The sequence below is a fragment of the Aulonocara sp. 'chitande type north' Nkhata Bay genome, linkage group LG18 (genome assembly GCF_057382095.1).
Source record: "Aulonocara sp. 'chitande type north' Nkhata Bay isolate Kocher_YH1m ecotype deep benthic linkage group LG18, A_spYH_male_GT1.1, whole genome shotgun sequence".
NCBI lineage: Eukaryota > Metazoa > Chordata > Actinopteri > Cichliformes > Cichlidae > Aulonocara > Aulonocara sp. 'chitande type north' Nkhata Bay.
In genome coordinates, this window is record NC_141361.1 from 11,454,369 (window position 1) to 11,478,034 (window position 23,666).

General features: G+C 40.3%; 1 protein-coding gene across 2 annotated transcripts; it reads right to left on the bottom strand.

Annotated features, from left to right (window-relative positions):
- Positions 1 to 2: 2 nt before the first annotated feature.
- On the bottom strand, positions 3 to 23,541 carry cc2d1b (coiled-coil and C2 domain containing 1B). Of its 2 annotated transcripts, XM_086272740.1 has the most exons (26): positions 23,466 to 23,541; positions 23,054 to 23,180; positions 22,812 to 22,956; positions 18,520 to 18,620; positions 16,821 to 16,931; positions 16,167 to 16,310; positions 15,586 to 15,913; positions 14,926 to 15,044; positions 13,009 to 13,087; positions 11,677 to 11,754; positions 10,434 to 10,561; positions 9,682 to 9,754; positions 9,359 to 9,498; positions 9,152 to 9,281; positions 8,754 to 8,926; positions 6,689 to 6,814; positions 6,356 to 6,414; positions 6,125 to 6,241; positions 5,736 to 5,809; positions 5,420 to 5,478; positions 5,282 to 5,333; positions 4,866 to 4,965; positions 4,103 to 4,193; positions 3,851 to 3,973; positions 3,518 to 3,567; positions 3 to 2,967 (listed from the first exon to the last, which is right to left on the bottom strand). In XM_086272740.1, exons 2-25 carry the CDS (start codon positions 23,114 to 23,116, stop codon positions 3,556 to 3,558), a joined length of 2,625 nt encoding a protein of 874 aa, XP_086128866.1. In that variant the 5' UTR covers positions 23,117 to 23,180; positions 23,466 to 23,541; the 3' UTR covers positions 3 to 2,967; positions 3,518 to 3,555. The 2 variants fall into 2 exon arrangements, with proteins under 2 accessions (XP_086128866.1, XP_086128867.1); XM_086272741.1 differs by lacking the exon at positions 23,466 to 23,541 and having other exon boundaries at positions 23,054 to 23,405.
- Positions 23,542 to 23,666: the final 125 nt, after the last annotated feature.

Below are 23,666 nucleotides of genomic sequence, written 5' to 3' on the forward strand. Positions count from 1 at the left end.
GACGAGTATTTGTTATTTACTTTTTTTTTTTATGTTTGAAAAAACTTGACAGTACACATTTAAAACAGGAATTTTTTTATTGGTTCGTTTTAGAGCAGGATCAGCAGATTCAGTCAAAAATCAAAGAACTGATTCTGTTAATTATGAAGCATTTTAGAAACACATGATCTGTGTGAACATCTATATGGTAAAAACTAAAACATTTTAATGGCTTCCACACAGGAAGCGATGACAGGCGACATAACGGTTGGTGAGGGCAAAGTGGGTGTATCCCGAGATGAGCTTTACTCAACTTCAATCAATTTCGGCCAATAAGAGCACAAGATACCGTTAATTGACATATCACAGTGCGGTAAATGCGTTAGAGGGTTACCTAGGCAACCAGGGTCTAGAAAGTCCACTAGCGACGAACCTTTTAGCTTCAAGGCTACGCGTGATGAGTGACATCGCTTCCTGCGTGGACCCAGCTTCAGTATTTTGATCAGTGTTACTGTAAACTGAACTTTTTTCCTTTATACTAAAAATTAGGCGCAGATTTTAAAAAAAGAAAATTAGAAGAAGCGGAAACTGAAATGTGTGACCATGGTAATAATAATAATAATAATAATAATAATAATGATGATGATAATAATGACGCAGACAGTCTGAGGTACACCTGCTTGAGGTGGGATTTACGTCGTTGGCTCAGTTAAACTTGTATGGCTTCTTCTGCGGTTCATTTTTTAAAGGGTTAGTTCACTCAGTACTAGTGGAAGCATTCGTTTTCTTGCCTCACTTGAATCGACATTAACCTAATGAATTTAAGGCTGTCCATTTACCCACTTATGTACTACATGCAGAGAGTTTGCTACAGCTCTTGGCACATTTCAGACACTACATGGATGTAACACAGCAACTGCACAGAAGTCTCTTTAGCTGCAAAATACTCCAAAACAAGGTTGCAAAGTAGAAACAAAGAGCTGGAAGACGCTGCAGAGTCATGTGAAACGACTCCGTTTCAGTCATTTGAGGCATTTTAAGGCAGCTGGGAAAGACTCCGCTTAGAGCTTTATCTTAACTCGAACTCACCATGGCAATTCAATCAGTCAACTGTTTCTGAATGACATGTGAAAAAGTGCTTGGCTTGACGTGGTTTGGTAATTTGAGTGAACTGACCCTTTATTAAAACACTGAGAGGTTTCACTCCCAATATTCAGTTTCTCTCACATGAGATGGTCCATAGATTTCAATAGTGACAAACATTCCTGTTGAGACTCTATGACAGCACATGAGGGCCATTTTAAATAAACAATGGAGCCAAATTTCCGACTTACTCTTTGAAACATTGCTCGACTTTGCAAGGCTGGTTTAACCTCATCGCACTGTACATAAATATGTGATTCGATTGGTGTTTGTTGAATAACAATGACGTTACAGAAACTGACATAATCTTGAAAACTAAAGTGAAAAAAAATTCCACCCCTTAAAATTTCAAAATGTATTACATTTTTCCCTGTGAACTCCAAACTTTAAAGTGGAGCTAGTGTGTTTTATCTTTTATTTCCTGTTTTATATATATGCTAGCCAAACTTTCAAATAATCAGGGCAGTATACCTAAAACACAGAAACTTGAAGCTGGTGTATGCAAGGGGCAGCCAATCAGAAGGAAACAGACTTAATAAAGGGGGGAGGAGCTAAAACAGCTTGTTTCAGACAGAATCAACTGGTGGGCGACACCTAAATAAATTATTCAGGAATTATTGTGAACTGTGGATTATGAAAAACCACCCAGAATGGCCCCCATATGCTGTCAAAAGAATAAAACCAGAAGACTAGAGCTGCTTTTGCTTCAGGTTAGGTTAGCTGAGCATAATGACTGAGACGGCCAGTGGTGAGTCTTTTTAAAGGTCCTAAACTCCTTCTACAAAATGAGTGGGTAGAAATAAATATAAAATGTGTTCATCTGTGACCTTGAAAAACTAGTAGTTGTATTTTTAAACAGGATTCAATTTGCAGCCCCCTTCCAGTTTTATGCAAAGCTAGGCTAAGCTTAGAGTTTCCTGACATTTAAATCTTTCTTTCTTTCTGTTCCTTTACACGATGCTTTTTAAAGATGATCCTGTGTACTCTCCTCCTCACACGTGACATTATTCGTCTCCAGTTTTTGTGCTATTCAGTGTAAACAAGTCAAATGCACCTAAAACGGCAGGCAGGTGAGTGTGCAGTTTAGTGACCACAATTAGAGGACTTGCAGCGCATGCGAAATGTGTGGTCTCTAAAATAACGATCGTACCTTGTGTAATCTGGTGATTTCTTGGCTTACTTTCCTGTTAAATAAACATGAGGTGGCTACTGCAATATCTGCCTGACGTTTTCACACCGAAGTCTGTAACAGACTGTAACTGAGCGGAAAATGTACTGAAAACTCCCGACAGCCCAGGCTGTAATTATATAATTTAAATGTATATATCGTAACAGATTTGGCAGCTAAAGGCGGCTTTCAAATACACAGGATTTTACAGCAACTGTGATTACTTTGGTATTAGTGCATAGGTGCAGTTCTAGATACCACAAGGACTATTTACACATTCTTTGATATATTAACTAAAAATTACGTCAGGCAGCAGGATCAGCTTAACTCGACACCGGTCCCCTTTGTCACTCGCAAAGGACACCATGCCGGACCCACACATCAGGAAACAGTTTAGGCAGCTGTGATCTTTGCCTGAGTGTTTTTCAATCTCAAAGAGAGGCCCTCATCGCCTTCCGGTGGAGGCAGACACAAGGTTCACGTCTCCATAAGGCAGCTCCGTGTCTCCTGCTGAGTGAAGGGGAGCGTGTGTGTCGTGCAAATGTGCAAAAGATACTACAAGACCCGTGTAGGTCTGAGTCCAAACTGAACAACAGACCGTCTTCAGAACTTCCCAAACCACCTTCATCATCTCCTCCTCTTCTCCCTCTGAGTGTTTTTGATTGAGTTCCTTACATCTGCAGGGCAAAGACATCTCCAGTATCAGTCAAGGAGGAATTAAACGTAGATTCACTGCAGACATTAACTTTTCTAGCCATAACCTAAAAATCTTGGATGAGTTTGAATCCTGGTGACCTTGAGCTCAAAGTCAAGATTGGAGGTCAAGTGTTCTGAAAATCTTGTAAACGCAATAATTCAATGTAATGTAGGATTCTGGGACTGATCCAGTGGCTGTGTCTACTTTGAGGCTGAGGGGTTGCGAATTTAGCTTTTTTTGTTCCCCCCCCCCCTATTAGTAGCATTGAGCAACAATATTATAGGATATATCATAATTTCAGCAGCAAAACTATACAACCTAATGTCTGAGAAACATTGGTACTCTGGATGTTGGATCTTTTTCCTTCTAATTCACTGGATCAAACCTGAAAAAGTGTGTTGTACATTTTAAGGCATCCATCTGGGACAGGTGACCAAAAGAAATCAAAGCATCTAAAAAGTCTCTTCACCTACATTGTGATGGCAGGCTCATCTTCTAGCTATGATTGTGAATGTAAACCGTATAATTACCTTCTTCTTGCACTTCATCTTCAGTCTTGCAGTAACATCTAAACAAGAACCTACCAAAAAAGAAAGGACAGGTAAAGCTCTGAGAACATTTTACAAAACCACACACACCTGGCTACCAACATAACCTTGTGTGTCCATAATTTTATAAAATATGGAACAAAACAAAAAAAAAACCCTTAACAACAAATTAGTAAAATTAACTAAACAAGCAGAAAAAAGGCAAATAAACTATAAAAGCAAGCAAATTAAAGAAAGCCATTCTAAGTAAAGCTGAAGTCATTGAGGGTTGATCATATTCTAATTACCGAGCTTTTTCATATCTTTATATGTTACCTGCGACTGGTCAATCACCAGCCAGCGCTCCGTGCTGGTCTGCATGTCCTGACCGCTAAGAGGCTCCCGCAGTCTGACCTTCACTTCAATGCGACCCCCTGTGGGTTTCCGTCCGTCCATCACCTGGCACACGAAACACCGTGATCACATCTTAACCCTCTCAGACAAACGGCCTCCTGATTTCTGTCTTAACGAATTAACTTAAACACCACAGATCAATTTCCTTATCCTTTCAAACTGAATGTCATTCACCTCGACAATCTCCCTGATTTCACTGTGTGACTCCAGCTTGTCCAGCTTCAGCAGGGCTGTTCCGATCGGCTTGTCGCTCCGTAAGAAACCGCTGTGAGATGACAGACACGGTTACACTGATGAGCCACAGCTAAGGACAGCGTGTGTGAAATAAAAAAAAAATCAAGGTTTAACCTCTAAACATCTACCAAGTCATTGGCAACCCATTCAACATCCACTGAAATAGAAAACCTCTCTATAGAAAAACTGTGATGCCAAAATAAACAAGACATCATTTAACATGTAGGATCATCTGGTTTCTGAACATCTGCTCATTCAGCATGTGTGTCATTTTTATTCTCTCTGTTAATCTGCACTTCTTCCTTCTAAAAACTACCCTGATCTTAAGCCCACACAGCAAACACCAGCAGAGCCGGCTGACACATTTATATAATTACACTGTGATAAGAAACTAAACCTGAAGACTCCCATCAGAGATTCTGGTTATTATGCGTTCCCACTTTCAGATCTTCTTTTTTGCAGCATATTGAAACATCACCAGTAATCCCTCACAGTAAACACCCACTAGCACGACTGATTTGACTAATTTCTCACATTTATCTGAAATAAACAGGTACAATTACAGCCCTTCTTGTGTCAAAGTCCCATTGTTGTAACATGCTAATGACTAAAGAGCCAGCAGCTGCTCGAAAAGTTCTCACAGCACATTTTAAATACTCACTACATGTCGCATGCTGTCCGACCAGCAGCTCCTGGGACTCACCCTTTGTGCAGCAGCTCTAGCTTGAGGCCTTTAGCTGTCACCACCCTCCTGAAGCCGCGATGGTTGCGGCTGATTTGAAGCTTGAAACTCTGGTTGTATTCTGACAAAAAGAGACAACAAAAAAAGTCAACATCGCTCAGCTAAATGAAGCAGTTTAGAGGACAACAAATAAAGCCAACATGGAAATATTAGGGAATTCTACCCAACTCCTTAAGAGAGTTTTTAAAAAGTACCACAACTTTAAAACCAAAATGATCTCGCATGAAAATGAACCTAAAATAAGGCTCAGTTTGTTTTGAACAGCAAAAATGCTTGTGTCCTTAAAAAAAAAAAGAAAAAGAAACATTTATACACCCTGGAACTAGAAAAGAAAATCCCACAACTAAAGCACACCTGAAGCAAGAGTCATGTCTCACCTGGGGAGTTAGTGTTCTTGATGACAGCTGTTTTGAGTTTCTGTGGCTGCTCCTGGTGGCAGCAAAACAGCAGATGAAACTTAAGCAAAAACACTCACTGGTGTTAATTTTTAAAAAGGCGGATTTTCAGGCTCTTACCGTGCTGGGATAGGGGAACTCAAACTTGACGTAAGCATCCAGATCGTTTGCTTGGATTCCTGCAGGAGGAAGAAAAGCAAAAAGCATGAAACTTTTGTTTTACCCACTTTGAGGTGTGACCTTCGACTCGATTTATGGAAAATCAGTCTGAGTAACTGATTCAAGATCACTGGTTTGTTCTATGAGTTGAATTCCCCGTTTATCCCTGTTCATCCTCCTGTTTTATTGCTGATATGAATATTTTTAAATTCTGAATAAACACGTCCTTGGGGGGGAAAACAAAAAACAGGAAAAACTGATAAATGCAGATTTTTACCGCTAGGAGCAGGAAGATTCATCCCTTTTACGATAATAACAACCATGTCAGTGCTGCTCAGCTCTGGAAATATCCTGAAAACAACAACAGGAAAAAAAGCAGGGAGAAAGTTGAGTGATTTATTGTGTCTGCTTCAAGTGTAAACACTAAGAAAACTGCACCAGTCACTCAGTGAAATTATGTTGTATACACTTTTAGAAACATATAGAAAACTGCTTTTCTCTAAAATTTGTTTAGTGCAAGCAAAAGATGAAGGCATGTATGAAATTATTTACTGCCCCTTTAATATATGAACCGTCTATTAAAATAAATGAAAGCAGATTATTTGCTAACTTTATAACTAATGAATAACTCAGCAGGAGTAAAGAATTGATGGCAAATGTTCCCACTTGGCTATGCGAAATGACTTCTCCTCGAAATGATGTTTAGGAGGAGGCAGACCCCTCGACTGAGCCAACTTCAAGACTTCCATACTCTTCTTACAGCTTTCAGCCATTTTCTCAAACCTAAAAAAAACATGAAAAAAAGGAATAAAACCTTTTCATGTTTCATGTCATCAACCATTCAACAATTAATTTAGAGTTTAAATGTAAATCTCTGTAGGTGACGAGGAAGCTTACTTTGTTGTTTCAGTGACGTTTCCCAGGTGTTTGAACTGCTCGGAGTAAGTTAAACATTTCTAAATAAAGGAAGAAAGCCAGGAGAAAGGGTCACAGAGGGTCACAGTTTGGAGAAATCAGAGGCAGAAAATCTGTTTCTGGCAGCAGAAATTATTCATGAACAAACATCAGAGAGCTGAAAAGTTTCTTCTGAGGGGAAATCTTGTTAATAGTTTAAAGGCATAAACACATTTATTTAAAATCACAAATAATCTGTAGAATTTGGCCGAAGAAAAATTTAATTCCGTTAAATTTCAAAAAGAACTTTTTATAAAGACTCTGCTGCGGTTTTACCTCGTGCTGCTCTTTCAGGATCTTGGCCAGCTGCGTGTAAACTTCCTCGGCTTTCTCTGAGATCTGCACGTCGCTGTGGTGAACCAGGATGAAGTCTTCGTCTTCATCACCAGGAGGCGACGGCACCTGCAGGCAGAGAGAGAGAGAGAGAGAGAGAGCATTTTTAGCCTGTGTTGCAGACACTCAACACAACACATCAGTGTGGGTGAGATTTCTCTATAGGCTCATCTCAGCAGCTTAATTTCAACCATACACTGTTCATAACACTTTACACCACATGTGTGCAGAGACACATTAATGTCACCCGACATTTCCTTTCTTTGTTTTGTTTTTTTGCCACATTTTATTTAGTAGGCCATCTTTTAAATAAAATTAATTATTTTATTCTCTCTATATTTTACTAAGATATTTTTTTAAACAGCATGTTTAGCATCACTTGATAGCCTTGTTTTTTTATTTGGTTTATATATTTGTTTATTGACCTACTTTATTTTTGTTTATTTGAGCTCTTGAGCTATTTTTTTTCTGTTTTACTTTATTATTATTGCTTTAGTTTGTTATTAGTTGTGTTTATAATTGCTGTAACAGTAAATTTTCCAAAGGAACTTGGAAAGAAAAGCGTCTTGACTTCTTTAAATTCCTTGAAGACGTTTCACCTCTCATCCGAGAAGCTTCTTCAGTTCTAAGAGTAACTGGTGGAGAGTCCCAGATTTTAAGCCCTATGGGAATGTCCCCCAAGAGGGTCATGGATCCCCTATTGATCCTCTACCTAATCACACGAGCCAAGCTTAAAATCTCGGACTCTCCACCAGTTGCTCTTAGAACTGAAGAAGCTTCTCGGATGAGAGGTGAAACGTCTTCAAGGAAACTTAAAGATGTCAAGACGCTTTTCTTTCCAAGCTCCTTAGTCTACAATGAACTGGATGACTGAGAACCTTCACAGACAAATTTTCCAAACTTTAGTGATAAATAACATTTCTTATTTTATCTTAAATCGGATCATTTAAACAAACTGCTGATAACCCTCTTCTCTCCTGTGCGTGCGTATAATTTAACTGTACTGGCCAAAAACTTGTTTTGGGAGTCAGATTTAAATATCTAAAGCCTTCTAAAGCCTGTCATATAACATGCAAGTTTTTAGAAACAAATTGTTGTCTTGTGTTTTGCAGCTTCAACCTAATTCTTACATAAAACACAATGAAATTTCAACAACAAACATCAACGTAACTCCATCAAGGCACATTCAGAACTAACTTTCTCACTTAGTCATTTTATCTAACTTTAAATTGTGTTTCTCAAAAAATAATCTGAATCAGGCTGATCTTACTGAGCACCTAAGGACCATTTTCATCACAGCTGCCGTTTTTAGATCTTTTCCTGGAAGTCAGGTTTTTTTAATAGCAAAGGCAGCACTGAAGATGAAGAGCAAGACAGGAAACATGCTCTTCATTTCTTTCTCCAACTTATCAACATTGATCAGGTTTTGCACTGAGGAATGGTGCCCCAGTGTGAGACTGTCCACACAAGCAACATCCTGCGGTGTCTAAGGGGGGGTATTAGGCAGAAACATCTGGACTGTGGTGAAAGCCAGCACAGTATCACCAGATGCCAACGCAGTATTTCCTGACCACCTGCCCTTTTTATCAAATTTGCCTCCCTGCAACATCTCCAAATACGGCTCCAAAATGAAAACACAGTTGAACGATTCCAGCCCACATTTCAGTTTTTAATAAACAGAAAAACTGAGTGGACTTTCTGTGACTAGCTTCTAAAGAGCAGTAATTAACTCTGTGCTGGTTCAGAGAACCAAACTGAATGATCTTGGTTTTGGCACGCTGGAGCAGGTGCAGCGCTTATCACAGAAGGACAGACAACAGGACTTCTGCTGACAGATTTAAAACCAGCAAACATTAAAAATGTTCTAGAGGTGCACGTGAAAAAAACTTTTGGTTTTTCTGAACCTGTTCTCAGACCTTGTAATCTACAACCTGAATGAAGCCTATTTTTAACTGTAAGCAGGTTTTGGTTAATCCAAATATGAAGCGTAGATCCACTGTCTGCTCACCGTGCTGATGTCCACAGTTTTGCCGCTGCGTGCCGCCTCGATCATGGGCTCGAAGCTCTTGGCGGTGCGGAGAAAAATCTTTGCCTGCTCCATATCATTTTTCTGCTTCGCCTGCAGCGCAGCCTTCATGTATTGCTTCTTTCGACCCTCCAAGAACTCCAGCTGCTGAACAGCTGGAAAATGAAGACAGAACAGACACAAAGCGAAGTAGTTTATAGATCTGTAATGAGCCCCTAGGTTCTTCAGTTAGTCAGTACTTCTCTCCATCTACCTCGTCTAAAACTTTTTCAGTACGAGTTGAGAGGATGTTCTGTTAAAGAGTTTCTCAGGAGCCAAAGGAGTCTCTGGGTTTTCAGAGGATGTCTTATATCCTTCAGACTTAAACTCTTGTGTCTTACCTGTTTGTGAGAGTCCTTCTCCGATGGTTGTCCTGTCAGGTGAAGCTGACGGAGTCCTCTTCTGTTCGTGACCTGCTGTGGGAATGTCTAAAGTGGGCTTCTTTGGCTCTTCAGGAGCAGCAGGCTTTGCCTACACAGACAAAACACTACAGTCAATTTTTCCACAGGAACCAAATATTTAATTACCTTGTAATTCTGTGATCCTACCAATTCTTCCTTTGCCTCATCCTCTTCCTCATCTGCAACTTCAGCAGCATCACTAGAGGCAAGCTTATTAGCTGCCTCCAGAGCAGCAACAATCCCCTGCTCAGCTCCCACTGCCTTCTGGCCAGGGATCGGAGGAAAGCCTGTAAGAAAAGGTGTTCACTGACCTTTTCAGCTTAGCAGAAAAAAGAAATGTCCATGTATTTGTGCTGCAGCAATAATAAAAATATACAAAGTAATCCTGCACTACAGAACTGAGCACATAAATATAATTGGGCTTTATAGAGTTAAATTTCACTTGGAAAAATAAAAAACATGTATCTCACCAGGGGGAACCGGCAGCTCGTCAAAGTTGACTGCTTTTCCTGCTTTGTGAGCGCGGATGGCGCTCTGGTATTGCTGCAGGAGGCAGGAGTTTAAAAATATGTTAGCAGCAGAGCCAATCCTCTCATCGGGGGGTAAACGTAGAAGTTTGCCGATGCTAAGTGCTGGGAGACTATGCTTTTATTATTATTATTATGTCTGTCACTTTAATTTATTGCCTCGTTTTATTTACTCATACCCACATAATTATTCGAGATTTTAAAGTCTTAGACACAAACAAATCCAAGCTTCAACAAAAAAGGGAAAGAGGATGGTCTGTCTCACATTTTGGAGCGGGCCCGTTTTCACTCATCCAGTACAATCCTGAACATTTCCAGAACTTTTTACCCGACAGAGGAGCACGTAAGAACACAAATGTCCTTCGCAGCTGGATCACATATAAATCTCTTTGTATTTAGCTTAATTATCTTAGTATGCTGCCTCCAGTGCTTTCTTTTCAGGCATTCGCCTCATCTACAAACAAACAATACTTCAAGTAATCCAAGTCTTGCTCTGTGCTCGATGTGAAGAAGAATAATTGTGGAACAAATCCCGTTTTGATTCTGTTCAAAGTGTGCAGTTCATGTGTGGAAACGACCCAAGACTGCATGAAAAATAAAACGCTGTGTCTATGTCAGAGAGGACGAATGTGACAAAGCTTTAGTAACAGAGCACTCTGACTGTAAGGACAGACTTCAGAAGTTTCTCCTGTTACCTTGGCAATACGGTCGTGCATTCGGGCCTTGCGGTCGTCTCCGCTGGCCTTGGCCTGTGCAGACGCCTCCGTGTACTTGGCTCGTCTCTGCTCGAGAGCCTCCAGCACATCTTTAGGAGCTGAAGGGGCTGAAAGAAAGAAAAAAAAAATCAACCAGAACTACCCACTGTAGCGACCCCGTGAACGAGGCAGTAGCTTTATCTGATTGAGTACAGAGGCAATATGGACGTGTCAAAGATGCAAATGTCTCTCGGTTGGTGCAGGAAAAATTATCAGATATAAAATAGAGTTATTATTTTGATTCGTAGCAATGATGAAAAATAAATAAATAAATAAATAAATAATAATAATAATAATAATAATAATCTGGAAGAAAAAATTACTTTTCCACACTCCTTTTTGCTACAAAGCTCTTGTTTTACAAGTTAGGCACACCTGTTTTCTTTATAGTGGTGCATCTGCATCCTCCTAAAAACTCATGACAGTTCAGTTCAGCTTGAGCCAAGATGGAGAGAGAGAGAGCCTTTGGTCGACAGATCAAAGGACCATTACAAAACCTGCTGCAGCTCCTTTTGTCTCCATATCTCTGAGGGACCTGGTGTCATTCGTTTATCAGCTGCAGCTCTCTGCTGCGCTCCTGGCTACCATCTAGGTTCAAAAGGCCTAAGTAAACTGTCACCCCAACCTGTTGCTGTCCCCATTTTCACCCTCACAGCGGCTAATTGCCCTTATGAGATGCCTTTCCACTCAAAAATATCTAGCAATATGAGCTTTACTCCTTACCAGACAACCCAGTGTCCCCCACCACCTCCAAATCATATATTTGTGGTTTTTCCATCTTTTGAATTACTATATTGAAAAGTACAAGTAAGTGCCTGTTAAAAGCACAATTCACGTATAATGTTTGTTCAGTTAATTAATAACTCATACATACATATACTATACATTTTTTCACAACACAGGCTCATTGATTTCACTATGAATGAACCATGGGTGCTTATAAGGACTGTAAATCTCATCTCATCAGCCATGTGACATTTTGTGAATGTTTACTTTTTAATGCAAACAGCTGAATGTTTATCAGAGCTGTCATGTTTGGGGTCACTTCCTGCTACTCATCTTTATGTAAATTAATACAACGCTGTCACAAAACAAACAGCATGTTTTCTTCTGATATAATTTGCTGTATTTTAAGAGAAATAAGCTGAAAGCAGAACTACGTGACTGTTAAAATGATTCCTACCTGGAGCTGCTGCAGCCGGCGGGGTCGGCTGTGTGCTTTGACCAGCGGGAGCTGCAGCCACCGGAGCGGAGCTTCCTCCTGGACATTCAACACAAAAACACAAATTCAACTGAAACAAACAGAAAACAAGTTTGTGGAAGATCTGTGTGATCTCTATTGAGTTTCTAGAATAAAGTCCTTTTTTAAAAAACGACTTTTGTTATTAGTAGTTTACTGCATTTTAGATGCATATTTAATGTGACTACATACATACCCCAGTTTAGTGTGTTATAGCTTAAAGTTGAACTATGGTGCTGGTGTACATAGAGGTGTACACCCCTTAGAATTCATGGTAATGTGTTATTACCCATTTGTGTAGGTATTTAGCTACACAAAGTAAAGGATGCATTTTTTGTCTGGAGTCATCCCTTTGCGGGAAAAGGAGTGACAGGAGAGTTAACCAGGAGGGGGAGACGTGAAAGAAAACAATCAGTGTTCAAAAAAGTGACATGCCAAGCACAGGTGATGGCCATGGCAGACGGTTTTCATTGTTTTGAAAAGTACATTTTAACTTTGGTTCTACCCCTTTGGCTGGTTGAAGGACCAGAAACAGCACATGCATGAGTACTCCACAGACCAGTTGTTCCACATATTTTTGACATTGCCCCCTGGTGATGGTAAACATGTAGATGATGGCCTATGAAGCAGTACACCAAAGAAATGACTGAAACTGAATGTCAGGTCTGAGCTTTTGTCTCAGGTTGATTATTTGTGCATACTCTGACCTCATTATTTACATTTTCTGTCATGTTTAATGTGGACATTAAACATGACAACCCCTGCAACAGCACACACACACAGAATATCAGATGAAAAAGATACTTTTTCAATCATTTGTAATGCTGACACAAAACACTTAAGGTAAGTACTAAACAGAAAAGTTTATTACTGCCTGTGCCAAACAAATATTCACCATACTGACGTGGAAAATAAAGCTTAGAGGGAGATGCAGTTTAGCCTTGGATGTTACATTTTTGAATAATCTCACCAAAACATCCCAGCTGAACAAGCCCCGCCCATCTGCTGTTCAGGCCTTCTGTTTGCAACGGGCAGCCAATGAGAAGAAAGTTGGCTTAAAAGGAGAGGAGTTATAACTGAGGTTCTGGCTCAGAAGGCCCAGTATAAGATAAACAATGGCCTATAATAACCCTAACCCTAACGTAACAGGATAGCAGATTTCTAACCAATTAAGACAACACAGACTGATTGCTTTTACTGTACTTGAACCACTGGTGCCAGTTCCTTGGTGTGTTCATCATAACAAAACTGAAATTTGACGCTAGTGTTTCTCACCCTGTCCTGGAGGTGAAGGAAGGCCACTCAGATCCAGTGACTCTCCTTTTTCCAACGCCTCGATCACTGCATCGAAACTCTGGATCAAATTTAAAAGAAAAAAAGGTCAAACATAATGATGGTCTTTGTGAGGATCCGCATTTTTGGCATGTTTCACATTCTTCAGAGAGAAACCCTGCCAACAGACTGTGCAGCAACACAGTGTGGGGATAACAACGTGCAGTACTATGCTACTATTTTAACTCTAGATTCAAATAAATGTTTTCTAAATCTTACAGCACTGGAAATCAAATCAGACACGAGCGATGAATGTACAGAGGATAACAGAATGCTTTTTCTTTTTTTACCGTGTTTGTTAACTCTACAAGATTTGATGCATGCTCAATAATTCTGGTGAGGCAATCCCAGAAAGTTTGTATGGATGCAGTGTTTTCGGGAGAAGAAACATTTCATCAGTCATCACAGTAATCAAAGAAATTAAATGTTTCTTCCCCTGAAAATGCTGCGTACAGATAAACAGAATGAACTTTCTGAGATACTCCAGGGGTGTATCAGGAAGGAAATAAAGCTAATGTTCAGAAAAATATAATTACTGTATAATAAAATGACCAAGCATTAGTGGACATCAGTTTGTTTAAGGCTGAAAACTTTAGATGACTCAAATTTCCCACTAAAAAGAAGAACATACAGCAAAGGACACACAAAGTGAATCTAGACAGTTGTTGGTGGTAAACCACAACGTTTTTGTTCTGAATTCTTAGCTGTGGATGTTACTTTTCGTTCTATTTTGGTTTGTAGCATTTAAAGTAAATCAACATATTCTTGAAAATGGTGCCACCCTGCTGTAGTACAATCTTTAGGTGGCACCTGGAAGTAAAAGTTAGAGAACAGCTGTCCTGAAACACCCACCTCACCAGAAGCCATAATCACGCCCTCTAATCACCTTAATCATGGCAGCATACACGACCAAACAGTGATTATACTTCACTGCCTGTTATTTCTCAAAGGTCTATTTAAACACATCAACTGACTTTCAAAAGAGTTTCAGTAAACTTGACCTCTGAGCTTTCCCTTGTTGTCACCGAATGTACAAGGCCACCAAAATTTGAAAGGTCCAAGATTTTTAGCATTTACATCTATGATATCTATCGATTTGAAAAGTTATGTTCACTCGAAATCATTTAATCTGATCATGTCTGATAACAAAAAAAAACAGCTGGTGATACAAGTTTAAAGAGCAAAACAAAGAGAACAAGAGCAGTGTGAGGATACGCGCCTCATGAAGGCTCTGATTTCAAAAAGATATCTGGATTAATTAATCAAATTCTTCATATTTTTTGAGGAAAAAAAACATTTATTTGAGAAGAATTTAATTCCAGTTTTGCTCCCCCATCTCAAAATGTTCCCAGATCCAAATAGACACCAAAAGTTAATAACAGAAAAAAATAAAAAGGAACCAATTCCTGCTTGGTAAAGGTAAGTATTAGATTTTTCTTAAAAATAATCCTGTGAGACATCATGTTGAAAACAGACACACGGTATCTATTATCAAAAATGCAGCTTTTACAACATTCCTACAGAAGAAACTTCCTCTGCTCAGAAACATTGCTGCACTTCTCATCGGAAAAAGGCTTCATTCTGTGTATACACACAGACACAAACACGCTAAACAGGAAACAGAAACACCGTTTTGAATTACACTGTTGAAGGCCAGAAAATACACAATTTCTTACAAAGACGTGACAAATGGCTACATGTTTCTGTCTGAAATCCTTTTATCTGATTTAATATAAAAACATCACATTGAAAATGTTTTTAAACCATCTACAACAGACCTGTCAGACCACAATTCAGTCTGCTGGTTATCTGTCACTTCATTTTGAACACATCACTCATAGCTGCTGGTCTCTGACTCACCTTGCTGGTCTTGAAGTAAAGCTTAGCTTGCTCCACGTCTCCTTGCTTCTTGGCTCTCAGCGCTGCCATCTTGTACTCTTGCTGTCTCTCCAAAAGCATCTTCTTGGTGGCCTTGTTGGCTGAGGGTTCACCGGACAAATCAGATGTCAATTCCCACAGTGAAAGGCCTCATTCATCGCAATAATGAGGAGGGAGAAGACGACAGATTCGCCTCAGCTATATCAGTCATCAGCTTCCCTCCGATCCAAACTCAAATGTGTGCAAACCATTACCAGTTACACATGATCAAATGCATCATAGCGTGCTAAAATACAGAAAAAAATATAATCTAAACCTAAAATGTGTTGGTGGTCACTTTATATAGCCTGTTTAAGAGTTGAGAGGTCTTTACATAATACATAAATAATAAAAATATAATAATAAATTTTGATGAAGACGGGGTTTTCTTCATCGATTGGAAGATTAAAAACATCTACTTGTCACTGTTCTCTGGTCAGTTTAATCTGACTCGTTTTGATAATCAGCGTCAAGCGTAACAGATATTCTAACACAGACAGATTGCTTTTACTGTGCAGCTCAATTATGCCTATGGCTGTAGTCTCCATGCCAATTCTGAGCAAAGAAAAACACGGTCTAATGTGCAACTCAAGAGAAACTGACCATCTGATTGTGAAACGTCAGCAGCTTCCTCATCGGTTTGCTCCTGAGGAGATGGGAGGCTGCTCAGAGTGGATAGAGCAGCAGAAGACGATTGCTCCTCCTCGCTGCTGGGTGTGATGACATCGGACGCGGCAGGTGACTGTGGTGATGTGGCCTCCGACTCCCGTGACTGAGAGGGCTGAGGTGGCGATGGTACAGGGGGAGCAGGCCTCGCAGGCACAGCTGGTCGCGGGGCAGCGCTCGGGGCTCCGATGGCAACAGGCGGCGGGATCTCTGCCTCATTTACAGGCCTTCCTTTTTTCACAGCACCCAACATTGACTCCAACGTCTGTGAGAGAAACCATAAATTCATAAAGTCAACAAAGACGCCATCATGTGTAATAAAAAGGGTTCATCGCAGAAATCTAATCACTTAAGACTCACAAGTGTAAACAATGACCAAGAGGTTTTATGGGCAGGAGTAAGAAAGAGATGAAAATCTTTTACATAAGGTGTTTTAAGAAATGCAAACCAAAATTGCATCTTCTGACTGTGACATAACGAACAGCTTGGTGTAAATTCATGCCCTCTGCATGTCGTACCTTCAGACCACGATCATATCTCCTGGCTTTTGAGGACTCCCCTGCTGTCTTGGCGTTCTGCAGGGCTGTCTTGTACATTGCCAACCTCTCCTCCAGGGTGTGTTGGAGGCTGCCGGGGGCTGCCGCAGAGACTTTTACTTCCTCCTACGAGTGTGAGACCAAAACAACCTAAGAAGCAGCTGGAAACATCTGGTTAAAGGAAGAAATGACTCACTGTGCAAAACATGTTGACATAAACAACATATTTTTCAGTTTCTGTCCATCTATATCTTAACCTTAATCATATGCTTAAAATTCGAGGCACGTTAAGCATCCAAAGTTTTTAAAAGACACTAAAATGCAGATATGAGGAAATTCATCACCAGGAATGAAGTCAGACTTACTAGAAGGAATGAAAATAATTTACCTCAACTGCATCTAGTCAACAGAAGCTGATCACGTGCCAGTTGAACAACTGTTTTTTGTGTAAAAGTTTAAAACATCTTTGATTTCATATTAAAAAAAAATAGGCATCAAGTTTTATAAAACCTCAACAGGTAGGATGTTTCCTTTCCCTTTCTTTTCAGTTACTGGCAACAGGTAAAAAAATCTCCCATTTGACAAACATGTTGATGGTGTCAGTTTCAAGTTTGGCAGAAGCAGCGTGTATTGTACCTGTGCCGCTGGGGACTCTGGTGTTTCACCCTTAGAAGATTCAGCAGGGGCAGAGGATGTGGAGGAAACATCCTCAGCTTCCTCCTCACCCACCACTTCCTGTAGCTCTGCCTGATAGAGGGGGGAGAAAAAAAAATGCAACCGATCAACAGTAAGCTTTCTCTGTGCACACACAGAGCTGGATTTCAGAAGCAGCGAGTGGGAGTCACGCTTCCCATCTGTTGTTTGATAAATGGAAATACTGCGAAGCAGAAAGTGCAGAACATAAAAAAAACAAACCAACTGTAATTTACAGCTTAAGAACACCATGATTACTGTGTGAGCTATAAAACTGACGGGCACAGAGAGGCCAGAGTGAATTTATTTATTGGTTTTTATTGGTTTTAGTTCATGGAGTCAGTTGATAGTGACTGTGAGTTAATATCAGTAAAATGCTGTTCTGTTCCAGTTTTTCAGGGTTAACAAGATGAGCAGTGACTTAGAAAAAGCACACATTTGCCAAAGGAACGTCATCTTTTTGGCTACAGATCACTTTCTGACTACTATACACTCAACGGACACTTCATTAAGTACACCTAGTTCCAGGCTGACCCTCTTTTGTCTGAAGAAATGCTTTAATTCTTAGTTACTTAGATTCAACAAAGTGCTGGAAACATTCCTCAGAAATTCTCAGCCCATACTGAAATGACAGCATGGAACAGTTACTGTAGATATGCAGGAAGCACATCCATGTGAATCTCCCTTTCCGCCATAACCCAAAGGCGGTCTATTGGATGGGATCCGCTGACTGTGGAGGCAATTTGAGAACAGTGAACTTGCTGTCATACTCAGGAAACCAGTTTGAGCTCATTTGAGTTTTTGTGATAGGGGATAATATCCTGCTGGAAGCAGCCATCAGAAGCTACACTGTGGTCATAAAGACGGTCAGAAATTAACAGCAACAACATTTAGGTAGGCTGTGGCATTCAAGCAGTGCACCATGGACACTAAGGACCCCAAAGTGAACTGCCACTAGCTGGAGAGTTTCTCTTTTTCAAACCATTCTCTGTAAAGCCCAGAGATGATTGCATGAGGAAAATCCCAATGGAGCAGTTTCTAAAGTCACTTAAATCACCTTTCTTCTTCATTCTGATGCTCATGCTTGAACTTCAGCAAGTTTTGCTGACCATGTCAACATGCCTAAATGCACTGAGTTGAGGCATGTGATTGGCTGATTAAATATTTGTATTAAAGAGCGGTGGAACAGGTTTAGCCGCGAAAGTGGCCAGTTGGTGTAATTGTGCATTTGTTAAAACACCGCTACAAGAAACTGGAAACCATGACTCCTAAGGAATCTAACACGAAGCACGATTATTGGGTTAGTGAGCCACATCATTCTGAAAGGATGGAATAAAGTGACCTAAAACTTAAACCAGACTGGTCAATGTATTTGTAGACTTTTGATCACCAACAATATCCAAGCTCGCTTTGATTAGGCCGGAAAGTCATTTCCACGTCTCTGCCATGTATGGGACTTTATCACTGCACTCAGTAGCCTTTCATCTTTAAATCTATGCAGTTTACAGTTTTAAAGCTCTGGTGTGCACTGAAAACATACCAAGTTATAAAATAAACACATCAGCCTAGATTTCTGATTGCTTGCTGGCCTTGCCTAAAGTTTGGGAATGGATCAAACAGAGCAGGTTATTTAAACACTAACCAACAGGTCTTCATCGTCTTCTACATTGTCGTCATCATCATCATCCAGGTCCTTCATACACTCGTCTGCCATTCTTGCGATATCTTCCATGGGTAGGGGACCTACAACACAATCAAGGTGTCATGAATTCACATTATAAGCAGAACAAATGAAGCAATGCAGTGTGGATGACATCTTCTAAAACAAAGAATTCACAAAGAGTGATTGTCCGGGGAATAATTATCACACATTCACTAGACTCAGCCAACAGTCAAAGTCTCCAAATGAAAGGGAGCATTCTCACAAAAAAGTTTTATAAACCTAAAACTTGAAGATCATCTTTTCTCTGTCAGTGCGCCCCAGGGCAGCTGTGGCTACAATGTAGCTTGCCATCACCAGTGTCTGAATGTGTGTGTAAATGGGTGAATGACAGGTTGTGTAAAGCGCTTTGGGGTCCTTAGGGACTAGAAAAGTGCTATACAAATACAGGCCATTTACCATTTATGAGGTACTATTCAGCTGTTAAAGTTAAATCGAGTTCACACTCTTAAACCTCTAAAATACACTTAGAAGTGAAAGACTCGGTCGTGTTCGGGGAGAGCACAGCAAAGATTGTTGAAACTGTTTCAGTGGTTTCGCTGATATTTTTACATTTAGCTGTGATAGGCTAAATAATTCACTGTTGTACATAAACAATCCTCTCCCACTGGTATAGTCTGTTTCTTTCTACCACTATCTTCAAGTGGGAATACACTCTCTGGTGTGTTGTTGTTTTTTTGCACTTTATGGACTGTGAAGTACAGCTGCTTAATTCCGGTATAATCCTAATTATTTAATAAAATCAGGAGTGACACAATTACTCACAGACTTTGAGAAAAAACTGGTTGATTCATTAAACTTTAGAAAAAAACATATTTCATTTTATTTCTTTTACCATTAATTATATTTAGATGAACTAAACCTGCTGCAGTCTGTTAAGGAGGTGAAGTTAGACACTTATGGAGGAAAGGGATGTACTAATTGTTGGAAATAAAAATGTGGCACAATAATTGTTATATCTCAAGTATCTGGTTTTAATAATTGTCGGAAGTCAAAACTCAAACTTAAATTAAAATTCTACTTCTAGCACATCCCAACTATGGACAGTACTTGTGTTGTCTTAACGAGGTCTAAGTCAAATTATTTATATACACATTTGTGGTGGCTAAGGTGGCAACCTCCAGGGCCCTATTTCAGGAAGCCGGTTTAGTGCAAACTCTGAGTAAGTAAACCCTGGGTTAACGGAAACTCTGGGTTTTCGGTTTCACAAAGCGAGTTTAGATTAATTCTGAGCGAGTTACTATGACGACACACTCCGTGAAGCTAACCCTAACTTTCTCCGCCTCTTTGTCGGAAACCTGACTGTAGGAAGTGTCAGACATGGCGTGCTCCTTCCTTGAAGAGCCAGTAGATGTTGAAGCCCAAATTCTCCGCAGAGCTCTCCGCCGGGAGAGAGTGATTAGAGCGCGTTCGGACATTTTATCATTTCCTGATGATTTTCTGTGTGAACGTTACCGTTTTTCAGCACAATCTATAATTTATTTGAATAACATCCTCAGGCCTAATATTGCTCATGTGACACATCGCGGACATTCTCTCAGTTCTGTACATATTATTTGTATTGCACTTCGGTTTTTTGCAAACGGGAGCTTTCTGTATAATATTGGTGACGCTGAGCACGTTTCCAAGGCTACCGTCTGTCGGGCAGTCAGGAATGTTACAGTTGCACTGAAACGTCTCCTGTACTCGTTTGTGGTGTTCCCCGGTCATAGACCCACACGATTTATCAAAGAGGGATGCCACAAAATTGCAGGTATCAGGATGAACGAAACTTAATTCATGATGTGGTGATACTTGAACTACTACTTAAATTTTACATTTATTCTCACGGTTCCCAGGCGTGATTGGCTGTACAGATGGCACTCACATTCCAATTATTGCTCCTTCAGTAAATGAAGGAGACTATGTGAACAGGAAGTCTTTCCACAGCATTAATGTACAGGTACATAGTTCCCTGTAGCATTTCAAACTAACAAATTATTTCATTATAGTAATGGATGCTAATTTGTGTTCTCTGCACTGTGAAGATCATATGTGATGCTGCCAACATTATCACAAATGTGGAAGCCAACTGCTCAGCCTCTGTGAGTGGTGGTGGTGGAGGACCCCCACCTGTTTTTCGGGCCTCCGCTTTTTTTCTGTTGGCTATAACGGGTCACATTTGAGCATACAGAGTAAGCAAATATGTACTTGTAATGTGCTCAGATAATTTCAATAAGTGCTTACAGAAAGAAAATTAATGTAGCCTCTAACTGCAATTGATTTATATAGGACAAACAGACCAAGCACTATGGCTCATAATACAATTACACCTTACCTGTTTGGACTATATTTTTATATTTCATTTTTACTTGCTGCCAGGCACGTTTGGGGCCTGTTGGGTTGCACCTGCCCTCAAATCACATCACAAAATAAAATGTATGAAAGAAAAAATAAAATAAAATATAATAAAATAACGTGTTAAATGGGTGGAAATCCCTAGATCAATGTTTAAATTAACACTCACGCATTGACTCTGTCGGCTATGTTTTGCCATGCATGCTCCCTTTCTTTTGCAGCTGAGGCTGTGTTGCTTTTTTCCGCGGAATTTGCATGTTATCGGCATATGCTGCCATCAGAATTTCGGCCTCAAGCGCTGTAAAATACATTGACCGCGCCTTCTTTCCCTCCGTCTCCATGGTGACTCGCTTAATCTGTGCTCCACTAATCAGGGCTTTATGTATCCTCGTGCGCGCGCTTAACTTGGGGTTAAAGCAACTCCGCGTTGACTGAACTAATTGTTATCAGCCTTTCTGAAACCGAATATTCCGAGTTGGACAGTTCGGGGTTACTCAACCCTGAGTATCGTTTTTCACTCTGAGTTTTCTAAACCGGCTTCCTGAAATAGGGCCCAGAACTAAAAAATGATGCTGAAGTGCTACAAACTGCAGTTTCTGGAGGCATGTAAATCCCCAGATTTCTACTTAAAATGTTCACATTTACTGCATTAAAAAGTTTGCTTATAGCCTGGTACAAAAAACAGTCTTGGCTTCTATGAATAGTTACTACTGAGTAGCTTTTTTTTGGCCTACATTCATCTTTACACTATCTATGGTGTTGACCATATTCAGGACAACTCGGGACATCAACTCAGGAGATCTAAACCCCGACTTTAGAAGCTTTGAGTTTTTGTTGCAAAAAGAGAGCTAACTTACACGCTGAGTGAGCTTCCAGACTAACAAAGTCTGTGCCCCTAACATGCTCACTGACAGTTTTTCTTCAACAAACTCTGATTTTATCTCTGAGTACTGCGTTCCTGCTATACCTTTATTCTTTATTCATTCATTAAGAGTCCCATCAGGGGTAAAAGATCAAATATGAACAAGAAATATGAAAAACAAACACACGTATCAACAAATTACCCGGTGACAGTGTGTGTGACAGTGGGCAAGAGAGGGAACTTTTACTATATCTTTCTTCCCTGATTCTGTCTAACAAGCCACAAAAATGAATTCACTTTGCAATGCCTCCATATGACAACACACTGCTGGTCCAAGCAAAGAAATCTCCGATCATACTTTTGGTACCTAATGGTCTTCCTGCATAGCAAATCTGCACAAATAATCAAATTATATTAGCAATAACAATGTCCGCTTCCGCTCAAAACCCACTTCCTGCTGGGCTGCAGCATGCTTTCAGGTAATTTATTTTTAATATTTGGGATGGCTGTGGCACTGGAGTTAGATTTAACTAATTGGTAGATTGGTGGCTATCCTTTGGAAAGACACTGAACATCCATCAGAGTGTGACTGGATGAATGAGGGTTGTAGTAAGAAAACATTACAGAGTACAAAGGAATCCACTGTTAAAATCAGTTCACTAAATATACAAAATTACAAAGGCTGTGAGTGATCTCAATACTGACCACAATAACAGCCATAATTAAGCATCTCTACCAACCAACAAACCCTCTGCTTCCTGTTTACACTGACACATAAAGTGTAGTTGCATGATCTTGCGAATCATGTCTAAAGGAAAATTAGTAAATTCGGAGGTTATGTTCGAAACTGCTAAAACACACACCTGGATGGTGACTGCATTTGTGTGGATGTAGCCTGAGACTGTGAGTGCAGCGCTTAAATGACAGCAAATGTTAGCTGTACCTACCACATGTGTAGAAGGGTGCGTGTGGAAGTGGGGTTTTCAGAACTTTAAGTTATAACTACTGCACTTACTTTTCCCCTTCTGCCTGGCTTTTCCTCCTGCAGCAGCCTTTTTTCCAGTAATAGCAGCAAGTTCCGCCTCCAAATCCGGATCGTCCAGGTTTCCGTCCATGCCCATCATCATCTCCTCGGGGTTCAGGTCTACAAACAGACCCATCTAAAAGCAGGAAGTAAGGGGATAAACGTCTCCACGCTGACATATTTCTGAAGAGAAAACCTCCTGTTTGCAACCTTATGTTTACTGGAGTTGTTACCTGCTTGGCAGCAGCGGCGCCCTGGCCTTTGGGCTGCGGTGCTCTCTTCTTCTTACCAAACATGTTTGTTTTGGTTTCTTGTTGTAGAAATATCCCCTCGGAGACACCCCGGTGGTCCAAACCTCACCTACACGAACACACGTACACTTTAAGAAAATATGTCGGTGTTGTAATCAATGTCGGTTGCAGTAGTTGTTGAAATCATGTGAGCGGTTGTCAGGTGGCTCCCGAACAAGCTGCGAAAACGAGCTGCCAAACAACGGTGACGTTAGCCCAGCTAGCTGCTAGCCAACCATGTCTGTCGGCTCTTAAGTCTAAAAGTTAATTTATAAACAAGATGGAAACTACTTCTGTATCTGCCGCGAGGGCTTCAGAGAGATTATCATACCGCGAAAAGACCGTTTACATTTACCTGTTCGTTCACAACTTCATCAGGTAGTTTTCAGAGGAACAGTTTCATTTCTATGCTTTGACATAATGGATTTCTTTGAACGCGCATGCGCTAAGCCTGGGAGCACCCTAGCGCTGCTTGAAAGTTGAATCCCCGAGTCATGTCTGCCAGGCAACGAGAATGTCCCCACTGACTAAAGAAGCAAAAATACAAGCCACGTTT

Coding starts and splice junctions, on each gene's coding strand:
- cc2d1b (XM_086272740.1), bottom strand. CDS start 23,116: ATGTTTGGTAAGAAGAAGAGAGCACCGCAGCCCAAAGGCCAGGGCGCC. Junction 6,242..6,355: donor AACGTCACTGAAACAACAAA/GTAAGCTTCCTC, acceptor TGTTTTTTTTAG/GTTTGAGAAAATGGCTGAAA. Junction 5,479..5,735: donor GAATCTTCCTGCTCCTAGCG/GTAAAAATCTGC, acceptor TTCCTCCTGCAG/GAATCCAAGCAAACGATCTG.